The sequence below is a fragment of the Malaclemys terrapin genome, chromosome 8 (assembly GCF_027887155.1).
Source record: "Malaclemys terrapin pileata isolate rMalTer1 chromosome 8, rMalTer1.hap1, whole genome shotgun sequence".
Taxonomy (NCBI): domain Eukaryota; kingdom Metazoa; phylum Chordata; order Testudines; family Emydidae; genus Malaclemys; species Malaclemys terrapin.
Window position 1 is genome coordinate 1,123,314 of NC_071512.1, and position 26,986 is coordinate 1,150,299.

Sequence of the window (26,986 nt, forward strand, 5' to 3'; positions counted from 1 at the left end):
CTGAGCCCTGCTCCAGGTGCTGCCTGACGCCATCAGCCTGGGCAGGGAGCGCCAGGCTCCATTGCAATGTGCGGGAAAGGGGCTGGCTGCACCCACCCCTGCCCGTCAGCCTCTCACGCCCGGGGAGCAAAAGCCAGACCAGTGACAGCCACTGGGAAACACGGCCGGGAGCCTGGGCAATCCCCTGCCCAAGTGACTGCAGCAAGCCGGTGGGGGGGGGGCTGGGGAAAGTCCGTCCCGTCCCGTCCCCCCCGCAGGCGCTCGGCTCAGTGGCAGCTGGGCTGGGGCCTGGAGCAGAACGTGGTCCCCATGAGACTGTCCTCAGCTCTTGGCTGTGCTGGCTTCTGCCCCCGGCCGGCTGCTGCCCCCCGCCCGGGCTTTCGTGTTCCTTGCAAGAGCCCCAGCGGCTGGCACAGCTGCCCCTGGCAGTGCACGCTGGGACGGAGCAGGGAGCGGGCGGATTTGACCTGAATGTTGCAGGGGGGTTGCATTGGGGATGGGGGCCTTCCCTTGAAGGGAGATACCTGAGCTGTAACCTGAGCCGGGAGGGGGTGGGAGAAATAACACCTTCTGCCCGGGAGACGGGACAAAGGAGGGGAGGAGCTGCTGGAGGAGTTTTGGTTTTTTGGTTTCAGTTTGGGCTGGGTGGTGCAACGCAGGGAACCCCCAGCTGGGGTCTAAGCTCCCTAACCCCCCCAGAAGGACTTGACTGAGGGGTCCTGGCTGTACCTACACGCTCTGCTGTAGACTGTGTTCCTATTGTCCAATAAACCACCTGTGTTGCTGGCTGCTGAGAGTCCCGGGGAATCCCAGGCAGTGGGTGCAGGGCCCTGACTCCCCCACGCTCAGTGACACACATGTTAGCAAGGGCCCAGTTTCAGTCTGTGGCCACGCCAGAGCCCCACCGGCCAGGGCCACGGGCGGCTCTATGTGTTTTGCTGCCCCAAGCATGGCAGTCACGTGGCTTTGGCGGTGTTTCTGCGGGAGGTCCACCGGACGGCAGCTTTGGCGTACCCATCGCCGGATTGCTGTCGAAACCGCGGGACCGGCAGACCCCCCACAGGCAAGCCGCCGAATGCCGCCTGACTGCCACCCTTGCAGGGACCGGCAGACTGCCCCCCGTGGCTTGCCGCCCCTGGCCAGAGCTCTTCCTAAGGGTTCCCCACCCACGGCAGCCTAGCCCAGCCCCTGACCGTTGCTGCCTGAGGCCCCTGAGTTGCTGGAGCAGGGGAGGCGGCCAGTTCCCGGGGTTTGGTCCTGCCCAGTTCCCAGGGGCAGTCTGGCTTCCCTCCCTGCTCGGCTGGCCTGGGGCAGACCTCTCCCGCTCTGTGGGGCACAGCAGTGACCCCTTCTCCGTGGAGTGACAGCAGGGTCCCAGCCCAGGCTGAGGGGCCAGGCTCGACCCTTGCAGTGGGGGAGCACGTGTCCATGAGTCTGGAACATAGAATCAGAGACTCTCAGGGCTGGAAGGGACCTCAGGAGGTGTCTAGTCCACCCCCCTGCTCAAAGCAGGACCAATCCCCAACTAAATCATCCCAGCCAGGGCTTTGTCAAGCCGGGCCTTAAAAACCTCTAAGGATGGAGATTCCACCACCTCCCTAGATAACCCATTCCAGTGCTTCACCACCCTCCTAGTGAAATAGTGTTTCCTAATATCCAACCTAAACCTCCCCCACTGCAACTTGAGACCATTGCTCCTTGTTCTGTCATCTGCCACCACTGAGAACAGCCGAGCTCCATCCTCTTTGGAGCCCCCCGTGTAACACCGACAGACCCTGGTCGCTGGCGGGCGGGACCCAGCCTGGGACCTCTGGAGCTCGGTGCAGGACCAAGCTAAGGCTGTAGACCAGACTCATTAATCTCTCTAAGGGGTCTCGGAGCCCCACGCCCAGCAGGCAGGCACCTGCGATTAACCTGGGCTGCTGCAGTCTTTCCTGAGCATGGGAGCTGGGAGGAGAACCCAGGAGTCCGGATGCCAGCCCTGTGCTCCAGGTGGTGCATGTGCAGGCGGGGGGCTGGGCATGGCTGTCTCTGGTGGATTCAATGACCCCAGGGGTGATGCCCCTAGCTCCAGGAAGTGAAGGGTGTGGCTGGGAGGGCAGGGTCCCCGCTTTCCACCAGAGGCTGCGCGGATTGGCAGGCAGACGACAGGGCGGAGTATGTCCAGTAAGAGTACGTGTAGTAAGAGAGTTACGTGCAGGAAAACTTTATAGCTTGTCAAATGCTGCTTTCACTTTTGATATTCGACCACAGCCGGGAGAGCGTGTGGAGCGAGCACACGCAGCAGTGCCAGGAGCGCCCCGCAGCCCACAGCAGGCACCCCAGCCCCGGTGAGTCAGGGCTGGGCACCGAGCAAGGTGCCAGCACAGGATGGGAGGGCTGTTGGTTGTCACCTGGGCTGGCTGCAGCTGTGGGGGTTTCCTGGGCTCTGGCGTTGGCTTGGTCGGGGGGTTGCTTTCACGTCTGACCCTTATGGTGCCAGCTGCAGCTCTAGCATATGGGGAGGTGCCGGCTCAGACATGAATTCATGTGGGACCCCCTGTCCCCCCCCTCCCCGGCCCGGGGTGAGGAGCTGTTGGCCCACGTTGCAGGCCGGTGAGCAGTGCCAGGTCCCTCGGGGCGGAGCCGGGATGCTCCGAGCCTGGACAGCGAGCTCAGCACCCACCGGTTTCCCCCCAGCTCCTCTCCAAAGGGGCGAACTGGGGAACCTGGGCCAGGCAGCAGCACCTGCTGGGACCCAGCGCCCTGGGCTCACACCCTGCTCCCCCTGCCGAGCCGCCCGCTGCTCCAACTGCTAGTTGGGAGGGGGAGGGCTCATTAATGTGGCTGCCTAATTAATGGCACAAATAATCGCTGAGCTAATTAAAACATTGGGCTCAAATCTACAAGTGCTAATTGGAACTGAAGGTAAATGCAAATTGGCCTGGAAATAGTCTGCCCCAGCTCGGCAGGGGGGCAGCCCCACACTGTCTCCTCCCCCCGCAGTCTGAGCTGGCCCCACTCCGAGACGCCCTGCCAAGGAGTCAGGGCTCTCCTGCCGCTTCGCCCCAGGGCAGAAACACCTGGTGGGTTCTGCCAGGACCAGCCCAGCAGCACCAGACCTCTGCCGGGGCACTCGGAGAGCGGCACCAGGACCGGGTGCTCGGGCTGCCTGCGGGCGCCTGTGTTCCTGGCCCTCTCGCCCCGCTGCCCCCAGACACTGCTTGGGGACGGGCCTGGCTCCACGGCTGCAGCATCCGAGGAGCGGCTGGGGCTGGACACGAAAGCAATTCCCCCAAGGATCCCAGCTTGGCCCAGGGAGCTCCCTCCAGCCCTGAGCGCTGCAACGGGGCCAGGCCTGGCCTACGGGGGACGCAGGCTCTGGGCTCCAGCCAGCTGGGGAGAAATGCAGGGTGCCAGTGGGGCATGGCACATCCTGGCCCCAGGCCACTCCCTCTCCGGGTACTTAGTGTGGTGGGATTCCGGTGCCTGACGCAGGCTGCCCGTCTGCAACTCGCCCTGGCAGAGCCGGTTCCAAGGAGAGTCTGGAGCCTTTCCCGGCACAATGAAGCTGTTTTCTAGGGATCCCAGTGATTCCCCCCCCCGCCCAGAGCAGGGTGACAGCCTGGGAGGGGCGCGCCAGTGGTGCCGTGGGTCAGGGGCCGGGTGCATTGGCAGAGCTGGAGGAGGACTGGCTGGGGGGACAGGTCAGAGACCTTGGCAGAGCAGAGGATACAAAGCTGGCACAGTGGCCCTAGAGTTCCCTGGTGAATGTCCCAGCGAGGGGCAGCCCCAGAGGCTGGGCCCAGCCGCAGGCCTGTGACACAACCCACTTCCTGGGGCTGAGCCGGGCGTCCGGCCTCCCGCACCACCACTGCCACTTCAGGCAGTGTTGGGGGGGGGTGGGTCCAAGCAGCTCAGGGTAGAGACCCCACCCCCATGGTGCCAGAGAGCCCGGCCTGGCCCCACAGCAGGTTTGACTTGGAGGTGGGGGCTGCTCCCAGCCCCGCCCTGTGAAAGGCAGAGTCACAGGGGCAAGCCATGCCTCAAGGGGCACACGGGGCAGCCCCATGCCGCCCGGGGGGCACAGAGAGCCAGGGCGGGGGTAGCCCCACGCCGCCCGGGGGGCAACAGAGAGCCGGGGCGGGGCACAGAGAACCAGGTCTGGGGCAGCCCTGCACCACCCGGTGGGGCACAGAGAGCCGGGGCGGGGCACAGAGAACCGGGTCGGGGGCAACCCCACGCCGCCCGGGGGGGACAGAGAGAGCCAGGGTGGGGCACAGAGAACTGGGTCGGGGGCAACCCCACGCCGCCCCGTGGGGCACAGAGAACCGGGTCGGGGGCAGCCCCACGCCGCCCGGGGGGGGCACAGAGAGCCAGGGTGGGGCACAGAGAACCGGGTCGGGGGCAGCCCCACGCTGCCCGGGGGGGCACACAGAGCCAAGTCTGGGGCAGCCCCGCGCCGCCCGGTGGGGCACAGAGAGCCAGGACGGGGCACAGAGAACCGGGTCTGGGGCAGCCCCGCGCCGCCCGGTGGGGCACAGAGAGCCAGGGCGGGGCACAGAGAACTGGGTCGGGGGCAACTCCACACCGCCCCGTGGGGCACAGAGAACCGGGTCGGGGGCAGCCCCACGCCGCCCGGGGGGGGGCACAGAGAGCCAGGGTGGGGCACAGAGAACCGGGTCGGGGGCAGCCCCACGCCGCCCGGGGGGGCACACAGAGCCAGGTCTGGGGCAGCCCCGCGCCGCCCGGTGGGGCACAGAGAGCCAGGACGGGGCACAGAGAACCGGGTCTGGGGCAGCCCCGCGCTGCCCAGTGGGGCACAGAGAGCCGGGTCTGGGGCAGCCCCGCGCCACCCGGTGGGGCACAGCAGCTGGTGCCTCCCTCCAGCGAGGAGCTGGGGACCCCCAGCCACAAGGCACCTCACCCCGCGAACTGGCTCCCAGGCTGTCCCTGCTTGCTCTGCCTGGCCACGCAGTCCTGCAGCCCTGGGCCGCAGGGCACAACCAGGAGGGGAGGCTCTGGCGACCCCGGTGCCCTACGCTGGGGCGGGACTGGAGCCCGCTGTCAGAGCTTTGCCCCCCCACCCGCTGGCACACGCTGGGCTCTGGCTCCGGCTGGGCGCCCCGCAGGGACCCTGGGGAGGGGGGATGGCAGCTGCTTTCAGGGACGGGGAGGGGACGCAAGGTGGGCGGTGGCCAGGCGAGGACTGAGCCCTGGCTGCCCTCAGGTTAGCGCTGAAATCAGGCCTGGGTGAGGGGAGGGGAACGGGCAGAGCGGGGGGGAAAGGGGCAGGGTGAGGGTCAAGGGAAGGGGTGTGGCAGGGGAACGGGCAGAGCGGGGGGGAAAGGGGCAGGGTGAGGGTCAAGGGAAGGGGTGTGGCAGGGGAACGGGCAGAGCGGGGGGGAAAGGGGCAGGGTGAGGGTCAAGGGAAGGGGTGTGGCAGGGGAACGGGCAGAGCGGGGGGAAAGGGGCAGGGTGAGGGTCAAGGGAAGGGGTGTGGCAGGGGAACGGGCAGAGCGGGGGGAAAGGGGCAGGGTGAGGGTCAAGGGAAGGGGTGTGGCAGGGGAACGGGCAGAGCGGGGGGGAAAGGGGCAGGGTGAGGGTCAAGGGAAGGGGTGTGGCAGGGGAACGGGCAGAGTGGGGGGGAAGGGGCAGGGTGAGGGTCAAGGGAAGGGGTGTGGCAGGGGAACGGGCAGGGTGAGGCAATGGACAGTTACACAAGAACAAACTGACTCGCAGTTTCCTGTTCCCAGAGAGGCCGGACCTGAGCCTGGGCAGCGTGAGGGGAAGGGAAGCTGTGGGGCGAAGCTAGTGCCAGCCCCACAGCCACGCCCTGGGGCGCAGCGGCTGCGCCGTGGCAGGGGAGCTGGTCTCCCAGCATTGGGCACTGCCAGCGGCCGGCAGCTCGCACTGTTCACGCGTCGGCAGGGCCAGCTCCAGCGGGTGTCCTGGGGCCAGCATTGGCCGGGGGTGCTGTGTGCGCCCAGGCTGGGCGTGGGTCTATCACTTGGTGCAGGGGCGCGGCATCGGCCTGCCTTAGCTCCCCGCAGCCGCAGCTCCAGGCTGGGCTATCGCTTCGGGGCAGTGGTCAGGGCTTTGCCTCGGCTCGCCGTGCTCAGCTCTGGGCTCCTGCCACTGGGACAGATCGTCCCCAGCTCCGGGCTGAGCTCCAGCGGCCCGGAGGGCAGTGCCCGGCGTGAGTTGTCCTGAAGGACCCAAGTTCCCTAGGCTCATGGCATTTCCTGTCACGTATCCTGAGGCCTTCCTCCGTGGCACTTGGGGGGGCTGCCGAGGCAAAGCTCCGGCCCGTGTGCCCATGTGGCCGGTGTTGTGGGTCAGGCACCTGCGTTCCTCGGATGGCTGTCGGTGCCCAGGTGGGCGCACAGTGCCATGGGCTGCGTTTCTGTGGGTGGCTCTGTGACGGCCGGGCAGTGTGCACCTGGGTCACGGCTCCCAGGGCCGGGCTCTCGGCTCCATAGCAGGGCCGGCTCTAGGTTTTTTGCTGCCCCAAGCAAAAGAAAAAAAAAAAAAACCTCCAAGAGCGCAACTGCAGAAAAAAACCCCACTCGGAATGCCGCCCCTGGAATTGTGCCACCCCAAGCACGTGCTTGGTTTGCTGGTGCCTAGAGCTGGCCCTGCTCCGTAGGGCCCTTGGGAGGAGCCCCCTGTAATGATGCTGTTCTGGCGGGACCCAACTGAGAGCGCCAATTCAGGACAAATTGCTCAAACAGGGCAGTCACAGGCCTAGGCTGGGGTTTTTCCAGCTCTAAGGCAAACCAAACCAGTCGAAGAAGACTTTGGTCTCACCCCACTGGCTAACCACAAGTCACACAAGCCATTCCCTTAGACACTCCAGTTTCCCAGTATCCCCACCAGTGCCACTCTTAATGGGGACAAACGGTTATGAAAACCAATACCCCAGTAAAGAAAAAAGGTTCTCCCGATCCCAAAGGACCAAGCCCCAGACCCAGGTCAATATACAAATCAGATCTTACCCACAAATCACGCTGTTGCCAATCCTTTAGAATCTAAAATCTAAAGGTTTATTCATAAAAGGAAAAAGATAGAGATGAGAGTTAGAATTGGTTAAATGGAACCAATTACACACAGTTATGGCAAAGTTCTTGGTTCAGGCTTGTAGCAGTGATGGAATAAACTGTAGGTTCAAATCAAGTCTCTGAAACATCCCCAGCTGGGATGGGTCATTCAGTCCTTTGTTCAGAGCTTCCATTTGTCGTAAAGTCCCTCCAGAGGTAAGAAGCAGGATTGAAGACAAGATGGAGATGAGGCATCAGCCTTTTATAGTCTTTTGCAGGTGTGAGAACATCTCTTTGTTCTTACTGTGGAAAATTACAGCAAAATGGAGTCTGGAGTCACATGGGCCAGTCCCTGCATACTTTGCCGAGGTACAAGGCGTATCTGCCTTCTCTCAATGGGTCCATTGTATAGCTGATGGTCCTTAATGGGCCATCAAGCAGGCTAGGCAGAGCTAACACCAACTTGGCTGGGATGTCTCCCAGAAGCATAGCATAAGTTTGCCATACAGACAGTATAGAGCCAACATTCATAACTTCAACTACCAAATTGATACACACATATAGACAGCATAATCATAACCAGCAAACCGTAACCTTGTCTTAGACACTCCATTTGACCCCCTTTATACAAGATTTGGTGCCACTACAGGACTTTGGTTGCAACCATGTTCTATATAGTCCCAGTTCAAATCAATAACGTGACACCCCCTTCAGTGCGACAGCCCTTCTCAGGGGTCCCCTCTCTCTCGGGGGTTAAGCCGTAGGCTCCTCTACCTCCCAGGCCTGCACCTCTCCGAGTCTCCACCATGCCTGGCTCTGCTGTGGGCCCTGCAGGGAGTCCCCTTGTTCTGGGCCCCCGAGGCCTCCACTCCCAGAGGGAATAATGCCCTCTTCTCCCCGCCCCCCCCCCCCCCCCCCCCCCCCGATCTCCAGCCTGAAGTGACTCTCAGCCAGCAGAAAACAGGAGGTTTTTGAATGGCTGAACCCAGCCCAGGCCGTTCTCAGAGCCCCTGGGCCGGGCCAGTCTCAGCACCAGCCATCTTGGCCTGTCCCGCACCCCAGGTGACTCAGGCTGCCTTTTGTCCCCGGTCCAGCAGCCCCCTCCTTCTAGCTGATCATCCTAGATCACCTTCCCCACCAGCCCCTCCTCCGTCCTTTGTCTTCCGTCCCAGGCAAACAGGTCACCTGGACCCTCCTGCTTCCGTCCTTCGTTCCCACTAGCTGGACCCGACTGGTCTCTCAGCCCATTGTCCCCCCACTGGCCAGAACCGGCTGATGTCTAAGCTGGGCTGAGCCTCCCGGTAACCAGTTGCTAGGGCACCCAATCTCCAGGCCATTGTCCTGGGTCCTGGCTGGTCTGGTAGGCGAGGTCACACCTAGTCCTCTGCAACAACAAACCCCATCCCCCACTGCGTTACATGTGCAGCACACAGGGAAACCGAGTCCCCCACATGCTGCATGCAACCCCCTGAGAAAACAAGACAATCCCCCGCTTTGGCACAGCCTGTCATGGCTCCCCAGGCCTGGCGCTCTCGCACGGCTCTCAGCAGTCCCTGGAGCCCCCATTTGGTGTGTCAGCCCCTGTAGGGTCACCCTCTCGCTGGGCTCAGCCCCTCGGTTTCCCCGCCTCCTGGGACTGACCCCCCAGAGCCCTCAGCACCCCAGGTCACGCTGTGAGCTCCCTGCAGCGAGTGCACCTGGCTTGGACGCCTGAGGGCGCCATGCACCCCCGGCTGCCTGACCCTGGAGTGACTCCCCGCCTGCCTGGGACAGCAGGAGGGTTAGGAGGTGTCTGGACACAGCAGAGACAGAAAGTATCAGCCTGGTCCATCCGGGGCAGTGCAGAGCCCGGCGCCCTCTGACGGCCAGACACTTCTCCCCTGCCTCCAGCAGCCCCACCTCAGTCCTCTGTCCTCCAGCTGGTCGCACCCGCCTGGCTTCCCAAGGAGGGGCCAGCCACAGTCTGGTGTTGCTAGGTGCCAAATGTCCAGGAATTGGAGAGGCCACTGTCTTCTGGGTCTCGCCATGGGCATGGGGCCCAGGCAGCCAGGTGTTGGCCATGCCGGTATTGCTGGGCTTCTGCAAAGAGCAAACAGCCCTGTCCCCTCACCTAGTTACCCATGGACCACGTCAGGGAAACCGAGGCACACACACTATTCATCCAAAATAGTATGAAAAATTCCCCCTCTGTCCCAGCACCCTCGGTGTGTGCTTGTGCAGCTGCCAGGGCTGGGCGTGTGCCGGGCTGGGCAGTGCAGGCCGGGGCTGGGCATGTTTTGAGGCTGGGTGTGTGCCGGGATGGGTGTGTGCCGGGGATGGGTGTGTGCCGGGATGGGTGTGTGCCGGGGATGGGTGTGTGCCGGGCTGGGTGTGTGCCGGGCTGGGTGTGTGCCGGGATGGGTGTGTGCCGGGGATGGGTGTGTGCCGGGCTGGGTGTGTGCCGGGATGGGTGTGTGCCGGGGATGGGTGTGTGCCGGGATGGGTGTGTGCCGGGGATGGGTGTGTGCCGGGGCTGGGTGTGTGCCGGGCTGGGTGTGTGCCGGGCTGGGTGTGTGCCGGGATGGGTGTGTGCCGGGGATGGGTGTGTGCCGGGATGGGTGTGTGCCGGGGATGGGTGTGTGCCGGGCTGGGTGTGTGCCGGGCTGGGTGTGTGCCGGGATGGGTGTGTGCCGGGGATGGGTGTGTGCCGGGCTGGGTGTGTGCCGGGATGGGTGTGTGCCGGGGATGGGTGTGTGCCGGGATGGGTGTGTGCCGGGGATGGGTGTGTGCCGGGGCTGGGTGTGTGCCGGGCTGGGTGTGTGCCGGGGATGGGTGTGTGCCGGGATGGGTGTGTGCCGGGCTGGGTGTGTGCCGGGATGGGTGTGTGCCGGGGATGGGTGTGTGCCGGGCTGGGTGTGTGCCGGGACTGGGCATTGGAGGCCAGGGCTGGACGTGTGTTGGGCTGGGCAGTGCAGGCTGGGGCTGGATATGTGCCAAGCTGGGCAGTGCAGGCCGGGGCTGGGCATGTTTTGAGGCTGGGTGTGTGCCGGGGCTGGGTGTGTGCCGGGCTGGGTGTGTGCCGGGATGGGTGTGTGCCGGGGATGGGTGTGTGCCGGGCTGGGTGTGTGCCGGGATGGGTGTGTGCCGGGGATGGGTGTGTGCCGGGCTGGGTGTGTGCCGGGACTGGGCATTGGAGGCCAGGGCTGGACGTGTGTTGGGCTGGGCAGTGCAGGCTGGGGCTGGATATGTGCCAAGCTGGGCAGTGCAGGCCGGGGCTGGGCATGTTTTGAGGCTGGGCATGTGCTGGGCTGGGCGTGTGCCAGGCTATCTGTTCTGTGGTTAATCGGTGCTCAGAGATCCGTCGCTCTCTGCGCTCACAGGGGTGAGCTGAGGATTCGCACCCTGCCGGGGGTGAGGCGCTGGGGTGAGGGGGGGGATCATGCTGGGGCCGCCCCACATGAATTATTGCAGCTGCTGAGCTCTGGGGGCGCTGGCAGGGGCTGGCTCTGCCTCCTGCCGCTGGGAAGTGCCAGCGCCCTGGCAAGGCTGGCAGCTGGGGAGCCCCCGTGGCCCCCTGATTGTGGAGGGGCTCTGGGCTCGAGGGCAGGGCGCTCGCCCACCCTGGGGCCCGGTGCACCCAATGAGACGCCTGCTCCTCCCTTGGCGGGTGCCTGGCCCGCAGGGCGGGGGCTGGGGGGGCCATAGGCTGGCTCTGCAGCTTCCCCTTGGTGCAGGGAACTGACCCTGCTCTCTGCCCCTGCAGGCCCCAGATGAGTTCCGGCCAGGAGACGCCCTTGGTGGGGAAGCCCCCCCCAAGCCAGCTGAGCCCCCCGTGCCCTGGCCTCGGACTGGCTGGCGTCAGCAAGAGCGGCAGCCCCCAGGCCCAGAGCCGACACCTCACCGCGCAGGTAAACCCCCACTCGCTGCCCCCTGCTGCCAGCGCGCTCTGCTGGGAGTGCTCCTTGACCGACCCTGCCTCCTCTCCCAGATGCAGAGCTTCCTGCAGCCCTTGTGCCTGTCGCTGGAGACGCTCCGTCGGGTTAAGGACCGCATGTTGGAGGCCATGGAGCGGGGCCTGAGCCACTGGACGCACGCCCAAGCCACAGTGCGCATGCTGCCCACCTTCATCCGCGCCATCCCGGACGGCACCGGTAAGGGACAGGCTGTGGGTGCCCGGGGCTGGGGCCCCTCCTGGTACGTGCCCCAGGCTCCCCCTCCAGGGCCAGTGCTCCGGGGTGCTTCGGAGCTTGGGTGTCAGCACCCCCCCATCCCTGCTGGGCTGTGGCTGGGCCCCACACTAAGAACAGGGGCTTGGTGCCCCAGCCCATCATGTGCAGCCGGCGTGGGGCTCGCAGGCCCACGGGCACCTTTGTCCCCGTCGCTGACCACGCTGCACCTGGCGTCAGGCCTGCCCTGGGGACCTGCGAGCCCAGCGTCGCAGACTGGCCAGTGAGCCGGCGAGGGGTGCGGTGCCAGTTCTGGGGGGGACGCGGCTGCACAAGCTGGTGATTGGAGCCCGTCAGGGATGGTACCGCTGAGCGACTGGGTCCCTGGATCTGCTGGGCATGAGCGGCTCCTGCAGAAGCCAGGCAGGGCGCAGAGTACCTGCGTCCTGGGGGTGCCCCCCTGTATGCCAGGCTGGGGCACCCAGGCCCTGACACCACGTCTGCTTGTCGGGCAGAGAGAGGCGAATTCCTGGTGCTGGAGCTGGGAGACACTGATTTGCGGGTGCTGCTGATGGAGCTGTCGGGGGACACAAGCCAGAAGGTGATGGTGAAGGACCAGCACTTTCCTGTGACAGACGCAATCGTGCAGGGCCCTGGCGAGAAGGTACGGGGGCAGGGCACCCTCGCTCCTGCTGGACACGGGGTGACCCACCTGGCAACTGGTGGAGCAGGAGGTGGGACTGCGGCTGGCTGCATGCCAGCCAGTTCTCCGGCCCCACGGAGCCGGCGCCGGGCAGAGGGTGCGCCGGGAGCTGGGCAGCCTGGGGCTGGGGGGCGCTGTGAGCACAGCGCCAGCACAGCAGAGCCTGGAGCCGGCAGGGGGGCAGGCTTGGCTCCGGGCAAGGGGCAACCTCTGCCCTGCTAATTCCCAGCCTTGCTCCCCAGCTCTTTGCCTTCATGGCGACATGCCTGTGTGAGTTCCTGGACGGGCACCGCACGCGCCGGACGGACTTCGAGCTGGGCTTCTCCTTCCCCTTCAGCTGCAGGCAGACACGGCTGGACCAGGTGAGCGCATCGCTCCGGGCCTGCAGGGGGCGCTGTAGGGGGGTTGGCTGGGAGCACTGGGGGCTCTCTGTAGGGGGCGCTGTAGGGGGGTTGGCTGGAAGCATTGGCTGGGGGCTCCCTGTAGGGGGGTTGGCTGGGAGTGTTGGCTGGGGGCTCCCTGCAGGGGGCGCTGTAGGGGGGTTGGCTGGAAGCGTTGGCTGGGGGCTCCCTGTAGGGGGCGCTGTAGGGGGGTTGGCTGGGAGCGTTGGCTGGGGGCTCCTGCAGGGGGCGCTGAAGGAGGATTGACTGGGGGCTCCCAGCAGGGGGCGCTGTAGGGGAGTTGGCTGGGGGCTCCCAGCAGGGGGCGCTGTAGGGGAGTTGGCTGGAAGCGTTGGCTGGGGGCTCCCTGCAGGGGGCGCTGTAGGGGGGTTGGCTGGAAGCGTTGGCTGGGGGCTCCCTGTAGGGGGCGCTGTAGGGGGGTTGGCTGGGAGCGTTGGCTGGGGGCTCCTGCAGGGGGCGCTGAAGGAGGATTGGCTGGGGGCTCCCTGTAGGGGGCGCTGTAGGGGGGTTGGCTGGGGGCTCCCAGCAGGGGGCGCTGTAGGGGAGTTGGCTGGGAGCACTGGGGGCTCCCTGTAGGGGGTGCTGTAGGGGGGTTGGCTGGGAGCGTTGGCTGGGGGCTCCCAGCAGGGGGCGCTGCGGGGCGTGGGGCAGGACTGGCTGACTGCAGGGTCTGGGCTCTTTCCTGGCAGAGCTACCTGATCTCCTGGACAAAACGCTTCAAATGCCCCGGCGTGGAGGGGAGAGACGTGGTGGAGTTACTGCAAAGTGCCATCAACAAGCAAGCTGTAAGAGGGGGGGACTCGGCGGGGGAGCAGTGCAGAGTGGAGGCTCCCTGTGTGGGGGTGTGGGGTGGGGGGCCCCTGGGTGAGCCAGTGTGGGGCAGGTTGGGGGCCCCCTGGGTGGGGGTGGGGCAGTGGGGGGTGGGGGGCCCCTGCGTGAGCCAGTGTGGGGCAGGTTGGGGGCCCCCTGGGTGGGGGTGGGGGTGGGGCAGTGCAGGGCGGGGCTCCGTGGTGGTGGTGGCTGCTGATCGTGCCCTCTCTCTCTGCCTGGCCAGCGCTACAATATCAAGGTCATCGCTGTGGTGAACGACACCACGGGCACCATGATGAGCTGCGATCTCCGTGCAGGGCCGTGCGAGGTCGGCCTGGTTGTCGGTGAGTGGGACCCGCCCCGGCCGGGACTCCCCGGGAGGCTGGCAGAGCCAGACGGGACCAGGGCGCTGGGGAGGCGTGGGGCGGGGGTGGCTCCGGCATTGCCTGGCACAGACTGGCCAGGCGTCCCAGCCCCCTCACTGCTCTCCTGTACCCGGCAGACGCTGGCACCAACAGCTGCTTCATGGCGGAGGCGCGGCACGTGGAGGTGGTGGAGGAGAGCGAGGGCCGGATGGGCGTGGTCACCGAATGGGGCTCCTTTGGGGACAACGGCGCCTTGAATGACGTGCTGAGCCCCTACGACCACCAGGTGGACCAGGGCTCCCTGAACCCAGGGAAGCAGAGGTAGGGTCAGGGGCGGGGGGCCGGGGGCATCCCTGGCAGGGGAGGGGCGCGGAGCATTGGCTACCTCTGATTCCCCGTCGGTGGCACCTGCTCCCCAGCGCCTGAGCCAGACCGCCCGTGCCCAGGGCTCTCCGGGGGTGCCGGGCCCCAGCCCCACGGCCACCCGTGCCCAGGGCTCTCCGGGGGTGCCGGGCCCTAGCCCCACGGCCGCCCGTGCCCAGGGATGGGCTGGGCTGGGCTGGGTGGTGGCCATGCCCAGGGAGTGGTGGCTGTGACGAACTGGGACTGTTCTTACTGTGGTCTGTGAATGCTGACGGGAGTGTGGCTAGGATAGTCTGCATTGGGGGATGGGAGTCTGCCCGAAGGCGAATACCTGAGCGTGTAACATGAGAACCCAGGAAGGGGTTGGAGGCCAGGTGACACCTTGGCCCGGGAAACTGAACAAAGGCTGTGTGAGGGGTCGCTGAAGGCAGAGTGTTGGAAGCGGGCTGGAGAGATGGCTGGGAGGCAGAGATGGCTCTGACCCCCCAAAGGGGGGGGGGCTGGGATGCCCTGGGACCCCAAGCTGGACCTAACTGAGGGGGGGCCCTGTTGTCTGTGCCTGCAAGACCTGTCTTGGACTGTATTCCTGTCATCCAAATAAACCTTCTGCTTTACTGGCTGGCTGAGAGTCATGGTGAATCGCAGGAAGCCGGGGGTGCAGGGCCCTGAGTTCCCCAATACTCCGTGACAACGGCCCTGTGGCCCTGCCTGCCCAGCGCGCGGCTCAAGCCCCTTCACCCCCACTCAGGTTCGAGAAGATGATTGGTGGCTTGTACTTGGGCGAAATCGTCCGGCACATTCTGGTCGAGCTCTTCAGCGGTCGCACGACTCCTGCCCTCCTGACCAAGGGGTTGGTCCAGACCAAGGACATCCTGGAGATCACAGAGTAAGTGGGTCCCCGAGGCCTGGGGTATACAGCAGCACTCCCTGCTGGCCAGGCCTGACAGCCAATAACTGCTGAGACCTGCAACCTCATTCCACTTGTGACTGAGTGACACACGAACCCACCTGTGGTGTGGAGAGCAAGTGCCCCCATCCCCTGTGCCCTCCCTGCATCCTAGGGGTGCTCTGCCCCTGTGCCCTCCCTGCATCCTAGGGGTGCTAGCCACACAGACGGATGGAAGTCTGTGACCCCTGTGCCCTCCCCATGCCCCAGGGGTGCCAGGCCTGGAGCCAGATGGCAGGGCTCTGTCCTCTGTGCCCCCCCTGCGCCCTTGGGGTGCCAGGCCTGGAGTCTCTCCCCACACGTGTCAGGCCTGGAGGCTGATGGCAGGGCTCTGCCCCTGTGCTCTCCTTTGCAGCGAGCAGGTGGGACTGGCCACGGCGCAGCGTGTCCTGCGGGCGCTGGGGCTGGAGGCGAGCGACCAGGACTGCTTCATTATGCAGCAGGTGTGCACCGCCGTCTGCATTCGCGCCGCCGGCCTGTGCGCCGCCGGCCTGGCCGCCATCCTCAGCCACATGTGCAGGAACCGGGAACTGACGCGCCTGAAGACCAGCGTGGCCGTGGCCGGAGCCGTGTACCGGGCCTGTTCCAAGTAAGGGCCCCCAGGACAGTGCCGGACACCAGGGAACATGGGGCCTGCTCCCAGGCGTGCCAGCTGCCCCTCCAAGGGGTGGAGCTGTGGGGAATGGGGTAGTGGGGCTGGTGCCGTGCCCTGGGCTCCGTGGCCCCAGCTGGGCCCCATGGCGACAGGAGGGAGCTGTGGGCCCAGCACCCCCGGTGGTGGCTCCGCTCTAGCTGGCTGGGGGCCTGCCCCTCGGCGGCTGGGGGTCAGGGCAGACCCATGGGGAGCTGGCTGCTCAGCCAGTCCTGCCAGCCCCGTGCCAGGCTCTCCCTTGGTCCCCAGGTTCAGCCAGACGCTGCAGCAGCTGGTGAAGCAGCTGGCCCCCGAGTGCGAGGTCACCTTGGTGCAGTCGGAGGATGGCAGCGGCAAGGGGATTGCCATGGTGACCGCAGTGGCATCTAGGCTGGCAGCCCAGCGCCTCCAGGTGAACCAAACCCTGGCACTGCTGCAGCTCTCGCCCGATGCCCTGGGCAAGGTGCAGGCCTTGCTGAGACGGGAGATGGAGCTGGGGCTGAAGAAGGAGACACACGCCATGTCCTCTGTCCGCATGCTGCCCACCTACGTCTGTGCCACGCCCGACGGCTCGGGTGAGGGGCCGGCAGGCTGGGGCTCTGCGGGGGGCGCTGGCTGGGGGAGGCTGTGTGGGGTCATTCCTGCCTTGGGGGACCCCCCTCCCCGCTGCCTCCCAGTGCTTCATCCCAGCCTGGGGGTCCCTGCGAGGAGATGGGGACACCTGGGCCTGGTCAGTCTGTGGCCTACCTCCATGGGCGTGGGAAGGGCTGGGGGTGAAGGGCGGAGCCCATGGGGTAGGGCCCTGCAGGGCTAGGCAGGGGGTGGGGGGTTTGCTGAGTGCCCGGAGCAGGAGCTGGTGCCTAGCTCTGACCCCCTCCCTTTCCCCATGCCCTTTGCAGAGAGAGGCGACTTCTTGGCGCTGGACTTGGGAGGGACCAACTTCCGTGTGCTGCTGGTGCAGGTGGGCAGCCGGGAGCAGGGCGGCGTGCAGATCGTCAGCGAGGTGTACTCCATCCCGCCGAACGTGGCCCAGGGCCCCGGCACCCAGGTACTGCGGGCTTCCCTCCTGTTGCGGATTGTGGGGGAGTTAGGGCCCTGCACCCCTCTTCCCGAGATTCACTGCGACTCTCAGCCAGCCAGTAAAGCAGAAGGTTTATTTAAGGACAGGAACACAGTCTCAAGCAGAGCGTGTAGGTACGACCGGACCCCCTCAATTAGGTCCCTCTGGGAGGTTCAGGGAGCTTAGACCCCAGCTTGGGGTTCCCTGCGTTGCACCACCCAGCCCCAACCGAAACTAAACTCCCAGCCCCTCCCGCTGCTCCTCTCCTTTGTTCAGTCTCCCGGGCAGAAGGTGTTAATTCTCCCCACCCCCGTTCCTGGCTCAGGTTACAGCTCAGGTAGCTTCCTTCAAGGGAAGTCCCACATCCCCACTGCAACCCCCCTGCAACATTCCCAGGTCAAATCTGCCCTGCTCCCTGCTCCGTCACACTTGGACCTGCTTTTTGGTTTGAGGAGCGGGCCAGTCTCTGATCACCTCCACTTTGGCTGGTTCCGGCTTTAGGCAGCCGCTTCCCACCCGGTGGCCTAGGTAGGATACCTCAGCCATCCCCACCTTGCACTTCTCCGGTTTTACGGTCAGCCCAGCCTTCTGGAGTCGGTCCAGCACTTGTCTAACCTGGGATATGTGGTCCTCCCAGGTCTGGCTAAAGACACAGATGTCATCGATATACGCCACGGCAAAACTCTCCATCCCCCTCAGTAGCTGATCCACCAGGCGCTGGAAGGTGGCCGGCGCTCCCTTGAGGCCGAAGGGCAGGGTCAGGAACTCATAGAGCCCCAGAGGGGTGACAAAGGCCGATTTCAGCCTGGCATCTGCATCCAGCGGCACTTGCCAATAGCCCTTTGTAAGATCCATGGTGGTAAGGTACCGAGCACCTCCCAGCTTGTCTAGGAGCTCGTCCGGCCTGGGCATGGGGTAGGCATCGGCCACAGTGATGGCATTGAGCTTCCGATAGTCCACACAGAACCGGATCGACCCGTCCTTTTTGGGGACCAGCACCACCGGCGAGGCCCAAGGGCTGGAAGACGGCTGGATCACCCCCAAAGCCAGCATGTCATTGACCTCTCTTTCCAGGTCCTGAGCAGTTTTCCCTGTGGCTCGGAAGGGGGAGCATTTTATAGGCGGGTGCGATCCTGTCTGCACCCGGTGGACAGTCAGATTAGTGCGTCCAGGCTGGTTGGAAAACAGCTGCTGGTACAGATGCAGCACCCCTCCGATCTCAGCTCGCTGGGCAGGGGTTAGCCGATCAGAGAGAGGAATTGCTTCCAGGGGGAAGCCAACTCTTGTCCCAGGGAATAGATCTACTAAAGGGTCATCTCCCTGCCCCTCCCACTGTCCACACACGGCCAACACCATATTCCCCCTGTCATAATATGGCTTCATCATATTCACATGGTACACCCGGTGGTGGTGTGCCCGGTTCGACAGCTCCACCACATAGTTTACCTCGTTTAGTTGCTTGACAACCTTGAAGGGCCCTTCCCAGGCGGCCTGGAGTTTGTTTTTCCTCACGGGGATGAGGACCATCACCTGATCCCCAGTGGCGAAGGCGCGGGCCCGTGCTGTGCGGTCATACCAGACCTTCTGCTTCCTCTGGGCCCTGGCCAGATTCTCCCTGGCCAGGCCCATGAGCTCGGCAAGTTGTTCCCGGAAGGTCAGGACATACTCCACCACCGACTCTCCGTCAGGAGTGGCCTTCCCCTCCCATTCGTCTCTCATCAGGTCCAGGGGCCCCCTTACCCGCCTTCCATATAGCAGTTCGAAAGGTGAAAACCCGGTAGACTCCTGGGGTACCTCCCTGTACGCAAACAGCAGGTGAGGTAAGTACTTGTCCCAGTCCTGCGGGTGCTGGTTCATAAATGTTTTCAGCATCATTTTTAGCGTCCCATTGAACCTCTCCACCAGCCCGTTGGATTGGGGGTGATATGCTGAGGCCCAGGTGTGCCGGACCCCACATCTCTCCCACAAGCACCGGAGTAGGGCCGACATGAAGTTGGACCCTTGGTCCGTCAAGACTTCCTTGGGGAACCCCACTCGGCTGAAAATGGTCAGTAGCGCATCCGCCACAGTGTCTGCTTCAATGGACGATAAGGGCACTGCCTCGGGGTAGCGGGTGGCGAAATCGACCACCACCAGGATGTATTTCTTCCCAGACCGGGTCGCCTTGCTGAGAGGTCCCACTATGTCCATGGCCACCTTCTGGAAAGGCTCCTCTATGATGGGCAAAGGTCTCAATGCTGCTTTCCCCTTGTCCCGGGCCTTCCCCACCCTCTGGCAGGGGTCACAGGATCGGCAGTACTGCCGGACGTTGGTGAAGACCCCGGGCCAGTAAAAGTTCTGTAGCAGCCTCTGCCTGGTGCGCCGGATCCCCTGGTGCCCTGCGAGAGGGATGTCATGGGCCAGGTACAGTAGCTTGTGGCGAAACTTCTGGGGAACCACCAGCTGCCTCCTGATCCCCCACGACTCCACTTCCCCCGGGGGAGCCCACTCTCGGTACAGGAACCCCTTCTCCCACAGGAACCTCTCCTTGCATCCTCTCCTCATGGTCTGTACCACACTGAGGTCAGCCAGGCCCCTTAGCTTCCGCAGGGAGGGGTCCTTCTGCAACTCGGCCTGGAACTCGGTGGCTGGGGAAGGGATGGGGACCTGCTCCCTCTCGTCGGCTGGGTCGGAAGCCCCAGCCACCCCGCGGCCTGTCCTTGGGGTTTCCCTTCCCACCCGGGAAGGGTTCGGTGCCTCCGGTGGGACATCCTTCCCAAGGTCCGGGCGTAGTGCCCCTCGCCGGCTCTGGCTACGGGTCATGACTAAAGCGGTCTGGGGGCTGCTTGGCCAGTCCTCTAGGTCCCCCCCCATCAACACCTCAGTGGGCAAATGGTGGTGCACTCCCACGTCCTTGGGGCCCTCCTTGGCCCCCCATTTCAGGTGTACCCTCGCTACGGGAACCTTGAATGGGGTCCCGCCCACCCCGGTCAGGGTCAGGAAGGTGTTGGGCACCACCCGATCTGGGGCCACCACCTCGGGTCGGGCCAGTGTCACCTCTGCGCCCGTGTCCCAGTATCCATAAACTTTCTTCCCATCCACCTCCAGGGGAACAAGGCACTCGCTCCGCAGGGACAGCCCCGCACCAACCCTGTAAACGGAGAACTTTGAATCCGGAGCATCTGGCCCCCCAGAGAAGCTGGCCGGGGGCCCTTCTCTCTCTTGAGCAGTTGATAAGCTGCCAGCCCCTCTTGCGTGGGAAGCCTGCCCCTCGTCCGTCTGGGCCTCTACCAAGTTAACCTGGTGCGGGTTCGGTCTGCTCAGTCTGTCCTTGAGCTTGGGGCACTGGGCCCGAACGTGGCCTCTTCGGCCGCAGTAATAGCAGCTCAGGTCCCGTGGGTCCCCTCGAGCCGGTCGGTTGTCCCTGATGCTGGGCCTTCCCCGTGGGAGGGGATTCCCCATATTCCCCCTTTGGGAGGTCCCAGGGTGACTCTCTCTCTGCATCGCGGCGGGCCTGTTCCTTTGGGGCTCCTCCCTGCCACCCCCTGACCGGCTCTTTACAAACTCATCAGCCAGCTGCCCGGCGTGTCGCGGGTTCTCTGGCTTTCTGTCCACCAACCACAGCCTCAGGTCGGATGGGCACCGCTCATACAGTTGCTCCAGTACCAGCAGTTTAATCAGGTCCTCCTTCGTCTGGGCCCCACCAGCCCACTTGCTGGCATATCTTTCCATGCGGACGGCTAGTTGCAGATATGAGATCTCAGGGGTTTTATCTTGACTCCGGAACCTTTCCCGGTACATCTCAGGAGTCAGCCCAAACTCTCGTAGCAGGGCCCTTTTGAATAGTTCGTAGTCCCCTTTCTCTGCCTCTCCCAGTTGGCGGTACAATGCCACGGATTTGGGGTCCAGTAAGGGGGTAAGGACCCGGAGTCTGTCCGCGGGATCAACCCGGTGCAGCTCGCAGGCCGTCTCAAAGGCCTCCAGGAAGTCATCCATGTCCTCCCCCTCCTTGTATGGGGCCATGATGCACTTATCAAAGCTCCGTGCAGTCCTGGGTCCCCCCTCACTCACCGCAGCCGGGGGTTCGCTGCCCCTCAGTCTCGCCAGTTCCAGTTCACGCTGATGCTGTCTCTCATTCTCCTGTCTCTGTCTCTCTTTCTCCTCCCGTTCATGCTGTCTCTGTCTCTCTTCACGCTGATGCTGTCTCTCTTTCTCCTCCCGTTCACGCTGATGCTGTCTCTCTTTCTCCTCCCGTTCATGCTGACGCTGTCTCTCTTCATGCTGTCTCTGTTGTTCACGATCCTCCAGCTCCCTCAGTTTTAGCTCTTTCTCCCATTCCAGCCAATTCCGCTCCCCGGATGCCGAACGTCGCTGGGAGGATCCTCTGCTGGCCGGCGGGCTTCGCCGGGGGGATCCCCTGCTGGCCGGGGGGGTCACGGCGCCCTCGGTATTTGCTGGGCTTCTCCCCACCCTTCCCCTAGGCATAGGAAGGAGGGGTCTCGGGAAGCCCTCAGCAGCCGGCTGACCACTCCCAGCTGGGACAGACACTGGTGCCTGCGCTGCATCTGCCAGGCTGCTTCCCTGAGACACAGGGATCGGTTCATTCGCGCGATCTTCCGCCTCCAGCTGGGCAATGAGCTGTTCTTTGGTGAGCCTCCCAATGCGCAGCCGCCTCTGCTTGCACAGCTCCACCAGGTCGCTCTTAAGCCGCTTGGCATACATCTTCCTGCTGGCCACTCACCGGCCTGTGTGCTCACAGCTCCCCACAGTTCCCAGGGGGACCCCTAGTGTGCCAGCCCTTCTCGAGGTCACCACCTCTCTGCCAGGGTCGAGCTGCAGACTCCTCCGCCCCTGGGACCACTCGCTGCGATCCCCCCGGGGGACCCTGTTACTGCAAAAGTCTTTCTCGCTGGTCACACACTCCCAGGGGTAATAACCGTCTCTCTCTCACTCTTCAGCACGCCTGGTCCCCGTCAATCCCCCTTCGTTTTACTGCTCCCCAGTCACTTACTGCAGGAAGCGCCGTCCACGGGGTGCAGTAGATCCCACCGCTGCCACCAGTTGTTGCGGATTGTGGGGGAGTTAGGGCCCTGCACCCCTCTTCCCGAGATTCACTGCGACTCTCAGCCAGCCAGTAAAGCAGAAGGTTTATTTAAGGACAGGAACACAGTCTCAAGCAGAGCGTGTAGGTACGACCGGACCCCCTCAATTAGGTCCCTCTGGGAGGTTCAGGGAGCTTAGACCCCAGCTTGGGGTTCCCTGCGTTGCACCACCCAGCCCCAACCGAAACTAAACTCCCAGCCCCTCCCGCTGCTCCTCTCCTTTGTTCAGTCTCCCGGGCAGAAGGTGTTAATTCTCCCCACCCCCGTTCCTGGCTCAGGTTACAGCTCAGGTAGCTTCCTTCAAGGGAAGTCCCACATCCCCACTGCAACCCCCCTGCAACATTCCCAGGTCAAATCTGCCCTGCTCCCTGCTCCGTCACACCTCCCACTCCGGGGGGGCTGGAAATGCTGCCCCTGCTGCTGGGTGGGCTGGGGCTGCCTGGGGGGGGGCACCACCTCTCACTTCCCAGCCCCTACGCAGGGCCTGGCTCGGGGCTGTGACCCCAGCGCCTGGTGCCCCCAGTGGGTGCCAGTGCCCTGGGCAGGCTGCAGCCCCCACTGACCCCCCCCCCAAATCTCTGTAGCTCTTTGACCACATTGTTGAGTGCATCGTGGACTTTCAGACCAAGCAGGGCATGATGGACCACACGCTGCCGCTCGGCTTCACCTTCTCCTTCCCCTGCCAGCAGACCAGCCTGGACCAGGTGAGGGGCTGGGGCGACCGGCGCTGCGCTGGCTGAGGGGACGTTATGCAAACACCCCACCAGGGGGGGGGCAGCCACTGCCCTGAACTTCCCCCTTGGGGCGCTAGGCAGGGGAAACGTTTGGGCCGTGGCCCCAGGAGGAGGCTGGGACGTGCCAGGGGAGGCTGGGGGGGCCGTGCCCCAGGAGGAGGCGGGGACGTGCCAGGGGAGGCTGGGGGGGGCCGTGCCCCAGGAGGAGGCTGGGGGGTGCCGTGCCCCAGGAGGAGGCTGGGACGTGCCAGGGGAGGCTGGGGGGGCCGTGGCCAGGGCAGGCAGCGCTTCCATCCCTGCCTGCAGCTGGGGCCTGTCTTCCCAGCGCCCTTGGTGCGCAGCAGGCTGCCTGGTGCCAGGTGCCCATTGATGCTAACGCCCGCGGGCTGGGAGGTGCCCGCAGACGGGGGCTGTGATGCCGCAGGTGGTACTAGCCAGGTTGCTGCTAAGTGGACTGTTCTGTAGCTTGTTAACTCTCAACCCTCCTGTCCGGTCCCCAGGGCGTCCTGCTGAGCTGGACCAAAGGATTCAACGCCTCAGGCTGCGTGGGGCAGGACGTGGTGAAGCTGCTCCGGGAGGCTCTGAAGCGCAGAAATGTACGACACGGGGCCTGGGCAGGCAGCCCTTGAGCCGGGGGGGGGGGGGCGATGCAGGGCGTTGTACTGGGCCAGGGGGCAGGGGTGGGGTGAGGCATCGTAGTGCCAGGCCATCGGGCCAGGCGGGGCATCAGGCTCCCGGGTGGGGGTGTTGTGCCCGGCCAGGCATCGCGCCAGGAGCACCAGGCGGGGGTTAGGTTGCCGGGGGCTCAGGGCTGTGTGATGCTCGGTCTCAACCCGACGGTGCCCTGGTAATGCCCAGGCACAGGATGCTGGCGTGTCTGGGGAGCAGGTGGGCGCCCGGCCTGGCTGAGGCTGGCAGCTCCCTCCGGGAAGACGCAGAGGGAGGGGCCGTTTCCCAGGAGACGGGGAGGGCAGTGTGCCAGTGCTGTTGCTCTGGTGACGGGGAATTGTGTTGCCTAGTAACGGGTCTCATTCTTTCTAGCACTGTGCGCTGGATGTGGTTGCCATAGTGAACGACACCGTGGGAACCATGATGTCGTGTGGCTACGATGACCTCAACTGTGAGGTCGGCCTCATTGTGGGTAAGTGGCAGCCCCCCCCAGTGCCCAGCGGGCAGGCGCACCCCCCCAGCCCCAGGGCAAGGCACTGCCCGGCCTGGGGGGGTTCAGGAGCCAGGACAGTGTTCAACCCCCTCCGCTTGGCCCCCACCCCCTGTAGCACATGGCCTGTGCCCCCCCACCCTCCCGCAGTGCTGGCCCCTGGACATTGCCCCACTCCAGGGGCTAGTGCAGCAGGGGAGAGGACGCTGCCCCAGCCTGGCTGGGAAGGGGCCTGTGCTGACGCCCCCTCCCTCCCGCCCAGGCACGGGCACCAACGCCTGCTACATGGAGGAGCTGCGGAACGTGGGCACCCTGGCGGGGGAGGAGGGGCGGATGTGCATCAACATGGAGTGGGGGGCGTTCGGCGACAACGGCTGCCTGGACGCGTTCTTCACCCCCTTCGACAGACAGGTGGACGAGGTCTCGCTGAACCCCGGCAGGCAGAGGTGGGCAGGGCCAGGGCTACACCGGGACTGGGCCGGGCGGCAGGGGTGGGGTACTGGGGGCAGAGGGACTAAGCAGGGGCTGCGCTGGGGCTGTACTGGGGTGGGGGGAGCAATGGCCACACCATGCCGGGCAGGGGGCCATACCGGGCCTGGGCAGAGGCCGCACAAGGGCCGGCCTGGCCAGGGGCTGTACCGGGGTGGGGAAGGGGCTGTCCAGGGGCCGTCCTGGGGCGGGGCAGGGCAGGGCCGGCCAGGGGCTGTACCGGGGTGGGGAAGGGGCTGGCCAGGGGCCGTCCTGGGGCAGGGCAGGGCAGGGCCGGCCAGGGGCTGTACCGGGGTGGGGAAGGGGCTGGCCAGGGGCCGTCCTGGGGCGGGGCAGGGCAGGGCCGGCCAGGGGCTGTACCGGGGCAGGTGGCTGTCCTGGGGGCAGGGTAGGGCTGGGCAGGGGTCTGTACTGGGGTGCAGAAGGGGCTGGCCAGGGGCTGTACCGGGGCAGGTGGCTGTCCTGGGGGCAGGGTAGGGCTGGGCAGGGGTCTGTACTGGGGTGGGGAAGGGGCTGGCCAGGGGCCGTCCTGGGGCGGGGCAGGGCAGGGCCAGCCAGGGGCTGTACCGGGGTGGGGAAGGGGCTGGCCAGGGGCCGTCCTGGGGCGGGGCAGGGCAGGGCCAGCCAGGGGCTGTACCGGGGTGGGGAAGGGGCTGGCCAGGGGCCGTCCTGGGGCGGGGCAGGGCAGGGCCGGCCAGGGGCTGTACCGGGGCAGGTGGCTGTCCTGGGGGCAGGGTAGGGCTGGGCAGGGGTCTGTACTGGGGTGCAGAAGGGGCTGGCCAGGGGCCGTCCTGGGGCAGGGCTGTACCGGGGCAGGGCTGGCCAGGGCCCCTGCAGCTGTGCTGACGGCCGGTCGGTCTCTCCTGCCGGGGCAGGTTCGAGAAGCTCATCAGTGGCATGTATCTGGGCGAGATCGTCCGGCGCATCCTGCTGGAGCTCACGGCCAAGGGGCTTCTGTTCCGAGGCCGCCCGTCCCCCAAGCTCCAGACCCCGGACATCTTCCAGACCAAGTTCCTGTCGTTCATCGAGAGGTGAGCGCGGGGCGGGCGCAGGAGGGTGAAGGGGACAGGCGCTGTCGGTGCCCATGGCTCCGGCGGGGGAGCGAGGGCCTGGAGCCGTACTGACGGTGCCCCGGTGTCCCCACAGCGACGGCCTGGCCCTGCGCCAGGTGTGCGCCATCCTGGAGGAGCTGGGGCTGCACGTCACCTGCGAGGACAGTGTGCTGGTACGGGAGGTGTGCCAGGTGGTGGCCCGGCGCGCGGCCCAGCTCTGCGGGGCAGCCGTGGCTGCTGTGGTGGAGAAGATCCGGGAGAACCGGGGCCTGGAGCAGCTCGTGGTGACGGTGGGCGTGGACGGGACGCTCTACAAGCTGCACCCACAGTGAGTGGGGGCGGGAGGGGCGGCTGGGCCCCGCTGGCACACGGGGGAGGGGCCGTGCTGGCGGGTGGGACAGGGATGAGTTGCAGCAGGTGCGGCCGAGGGCAGGGACACGGGGCTTGCTTGTGGGTGAGCAAAGGAGAGCTGCAATGGCTGGCTGCAGCGCCCGGCGGGCAGTGAAGGGAGGCAGGTTGCAGCGCCCAGCAGGGAGTGATGGGGGAGCAGGTTGCGGGGCCCGGCGGGCAGTGAAGGGGGGCAGGTTGCGGGGCCCGGCGGGCAGTGAAGGGGGCAGGTTGCGGGGCCCGGCGGGCAGTGAAGGGAGGGCAGGTTGCGGGGCCCGGCGGGCAGTGAAGGGGGGGCAGGTTGCGGGGCCCGGCGGGCAGTGAAGGGGGGGCAGGTTGCGGGGCCCAGCGGGCTTTGAAGGGGGGGCAGGTTGCGGGGCCCGGCGGGCAGTGAAGGGGGGGCAGGTTGCGGGGCCCGGCGGGCAGTGAAGGGGGGGCAGGTTGCGGGGCCCGGCGGGCAGTGAAGGGGGGGCAGGTTGCGGGGCCCGGCGGGCAGTGAAGGGGGGGCAGGTTGCGGGGCCCGGCGGGCAGTGAAGGGGAGGCAGGTTGCGGGGCCCGGCGGGCAGTGAAGGGGAGGCAGGTTGCGGGGCCCGGCGGGCAGTGAAGGGGGGGCAGGTTGCGGGGCCCGGCGGGCAGTGAAGGGGAGGCAGGTTGCGGGGCCCGGCGGGCAGTGAAGGGGGGCAGGTTGCGGGGCCCGGCGGGCAGTGAAGGGGGCAGGTTGCGGGGCCCGGCGGGCAGTGAAGGGGAGGCAGGTTGCGGGGCCCGGCGGGCAGTGAAGGGGGGGCAGGTTGCGGGGCCCGGCGGGCAGTGAAGGGAGGGCAGGTTGCGGGGCCCGGCGGGCAGTGAAGGGGGGCAGGTTGCGGGACCCGGCGGGCAGTGAAGGGGGGCAGGTTGCGGGGCCCGGCAGGGAGTGAAGGGGGGGCAGGTTGTGGGGCCCGGTGGGCAGTGAAGGGGGGCAGGTTGCGGGGCCCGGTGGGCAGTGAAGGGGGGCAGGTTACAGGGTGCTCGGCCTCACTCCCCCCCTCTCTGCAGCTTCGCGCAGCAGGTGCAGGCGACGGTGCGGCTGCTGGCCCCACGCTGCAGCGTCACCTTCCTGCAGTCGGAGGACGGCTCGGGGAAAGGCGCCGCGCTCATCGCAGCTGTTGCCTGTCGTGTCGCCCGCCACCAACGGGCCTGAGCCTGCTCTGGCTGGCGCCAGCCCCAGTCCTGCAGCGGGGGGAGGACAGCTGGGTCCAGCCCTGCCCTGCCCACGGGGACTGCGCCAGGCAGCTGGGACGCGGACTCAGCCTGGGCCCTACGCCGAGGCCCCTGTGAGACGGGCTCTCCCTGCCCCGTGCCAGGGCATCGTGCCACCTGAGCGGGCATGCGGGGGGCGAAGCATAAACCAGCTTTCTGCACAACTCAGCGGTGAGGTGTCTCTTGCTGCCAGCGCCGGACACTGGAGGGCCCCGTGTTGGGAGGAGCTCGGGCGCCCTGCAGGCCGTTTGCACCCCCACGCGGCCCCGTCTGCGGCCAGCGCTGCCCTTCCCCCGGGGCATTGCCCCCAGGCTGCTGGGTGGGCAGGGACTGGAACAGCCCCACGGGGCAGCTTGTGCTGCTCCCCCCCCCCCCCCCCCCCCGTGTCTGGTGCACGCGCGAGCC

General features: G+C 66.0%; 1 protein-coding gene across 3 annotated transcripts; it reads left to right on the plus strand.

The window, feature by feature from the left end:
- Positions 1-2,222: 2,222 nt before the first annotated feature.
- HK3 (hexokinase 3) lies at positions 2,223-26,745 on the plus strand. 3 transcript variants are annotated; one of them, XM_054037346.1, is made up of 19 exons: positions 2,223-2,330; positions 10,762-10,906; positions 10,987-11,149; positions 11,680-11,828; positions 12,110-12,229; positions 12,958-13,053; positions 13,323-13,422; positions 13,581-13,764; positions 14,555-14,692; positions 15,108-15,341; positions 15,654-15,958; positions 16,283-16,431; positions 22,157-22,228; positions 22,759-22,854; positions 23,300-23,399; positions 23,680-23,863; positions 24,782-24,937; positions 25,053-25,286; positions 26,378-26,745. In XM_054037346.1, the coding sequence occupies exons 2-19, from the start codon at positions 10,769-10,771 to the stop codon at positions 26,520-26,522; spliced, it is 2,763 nt and encodes a 920-aa protein (XP_053893321.1). In that variant the 5' UTR covers positions 2,223-2,330; positions 10,762-10,768; the 3' UTR covers positions 26,523-26,745. The 3 variants fall into 3 exon arrangements, with proteins under 3 accessions (XP_053893321.1, XP_053893319.1, XP_053893320.1); XM_054037344.1 differs by having other exon boundaries at positions 2,226-2,330; positions 22,109-22,228; XM_054037345.1 differs by having other exon boundaries at positions 2,238-2,357; positions 22,109-22,228.
- Positions 26,746-26,986: the final 241 nt, after the last annotated feature.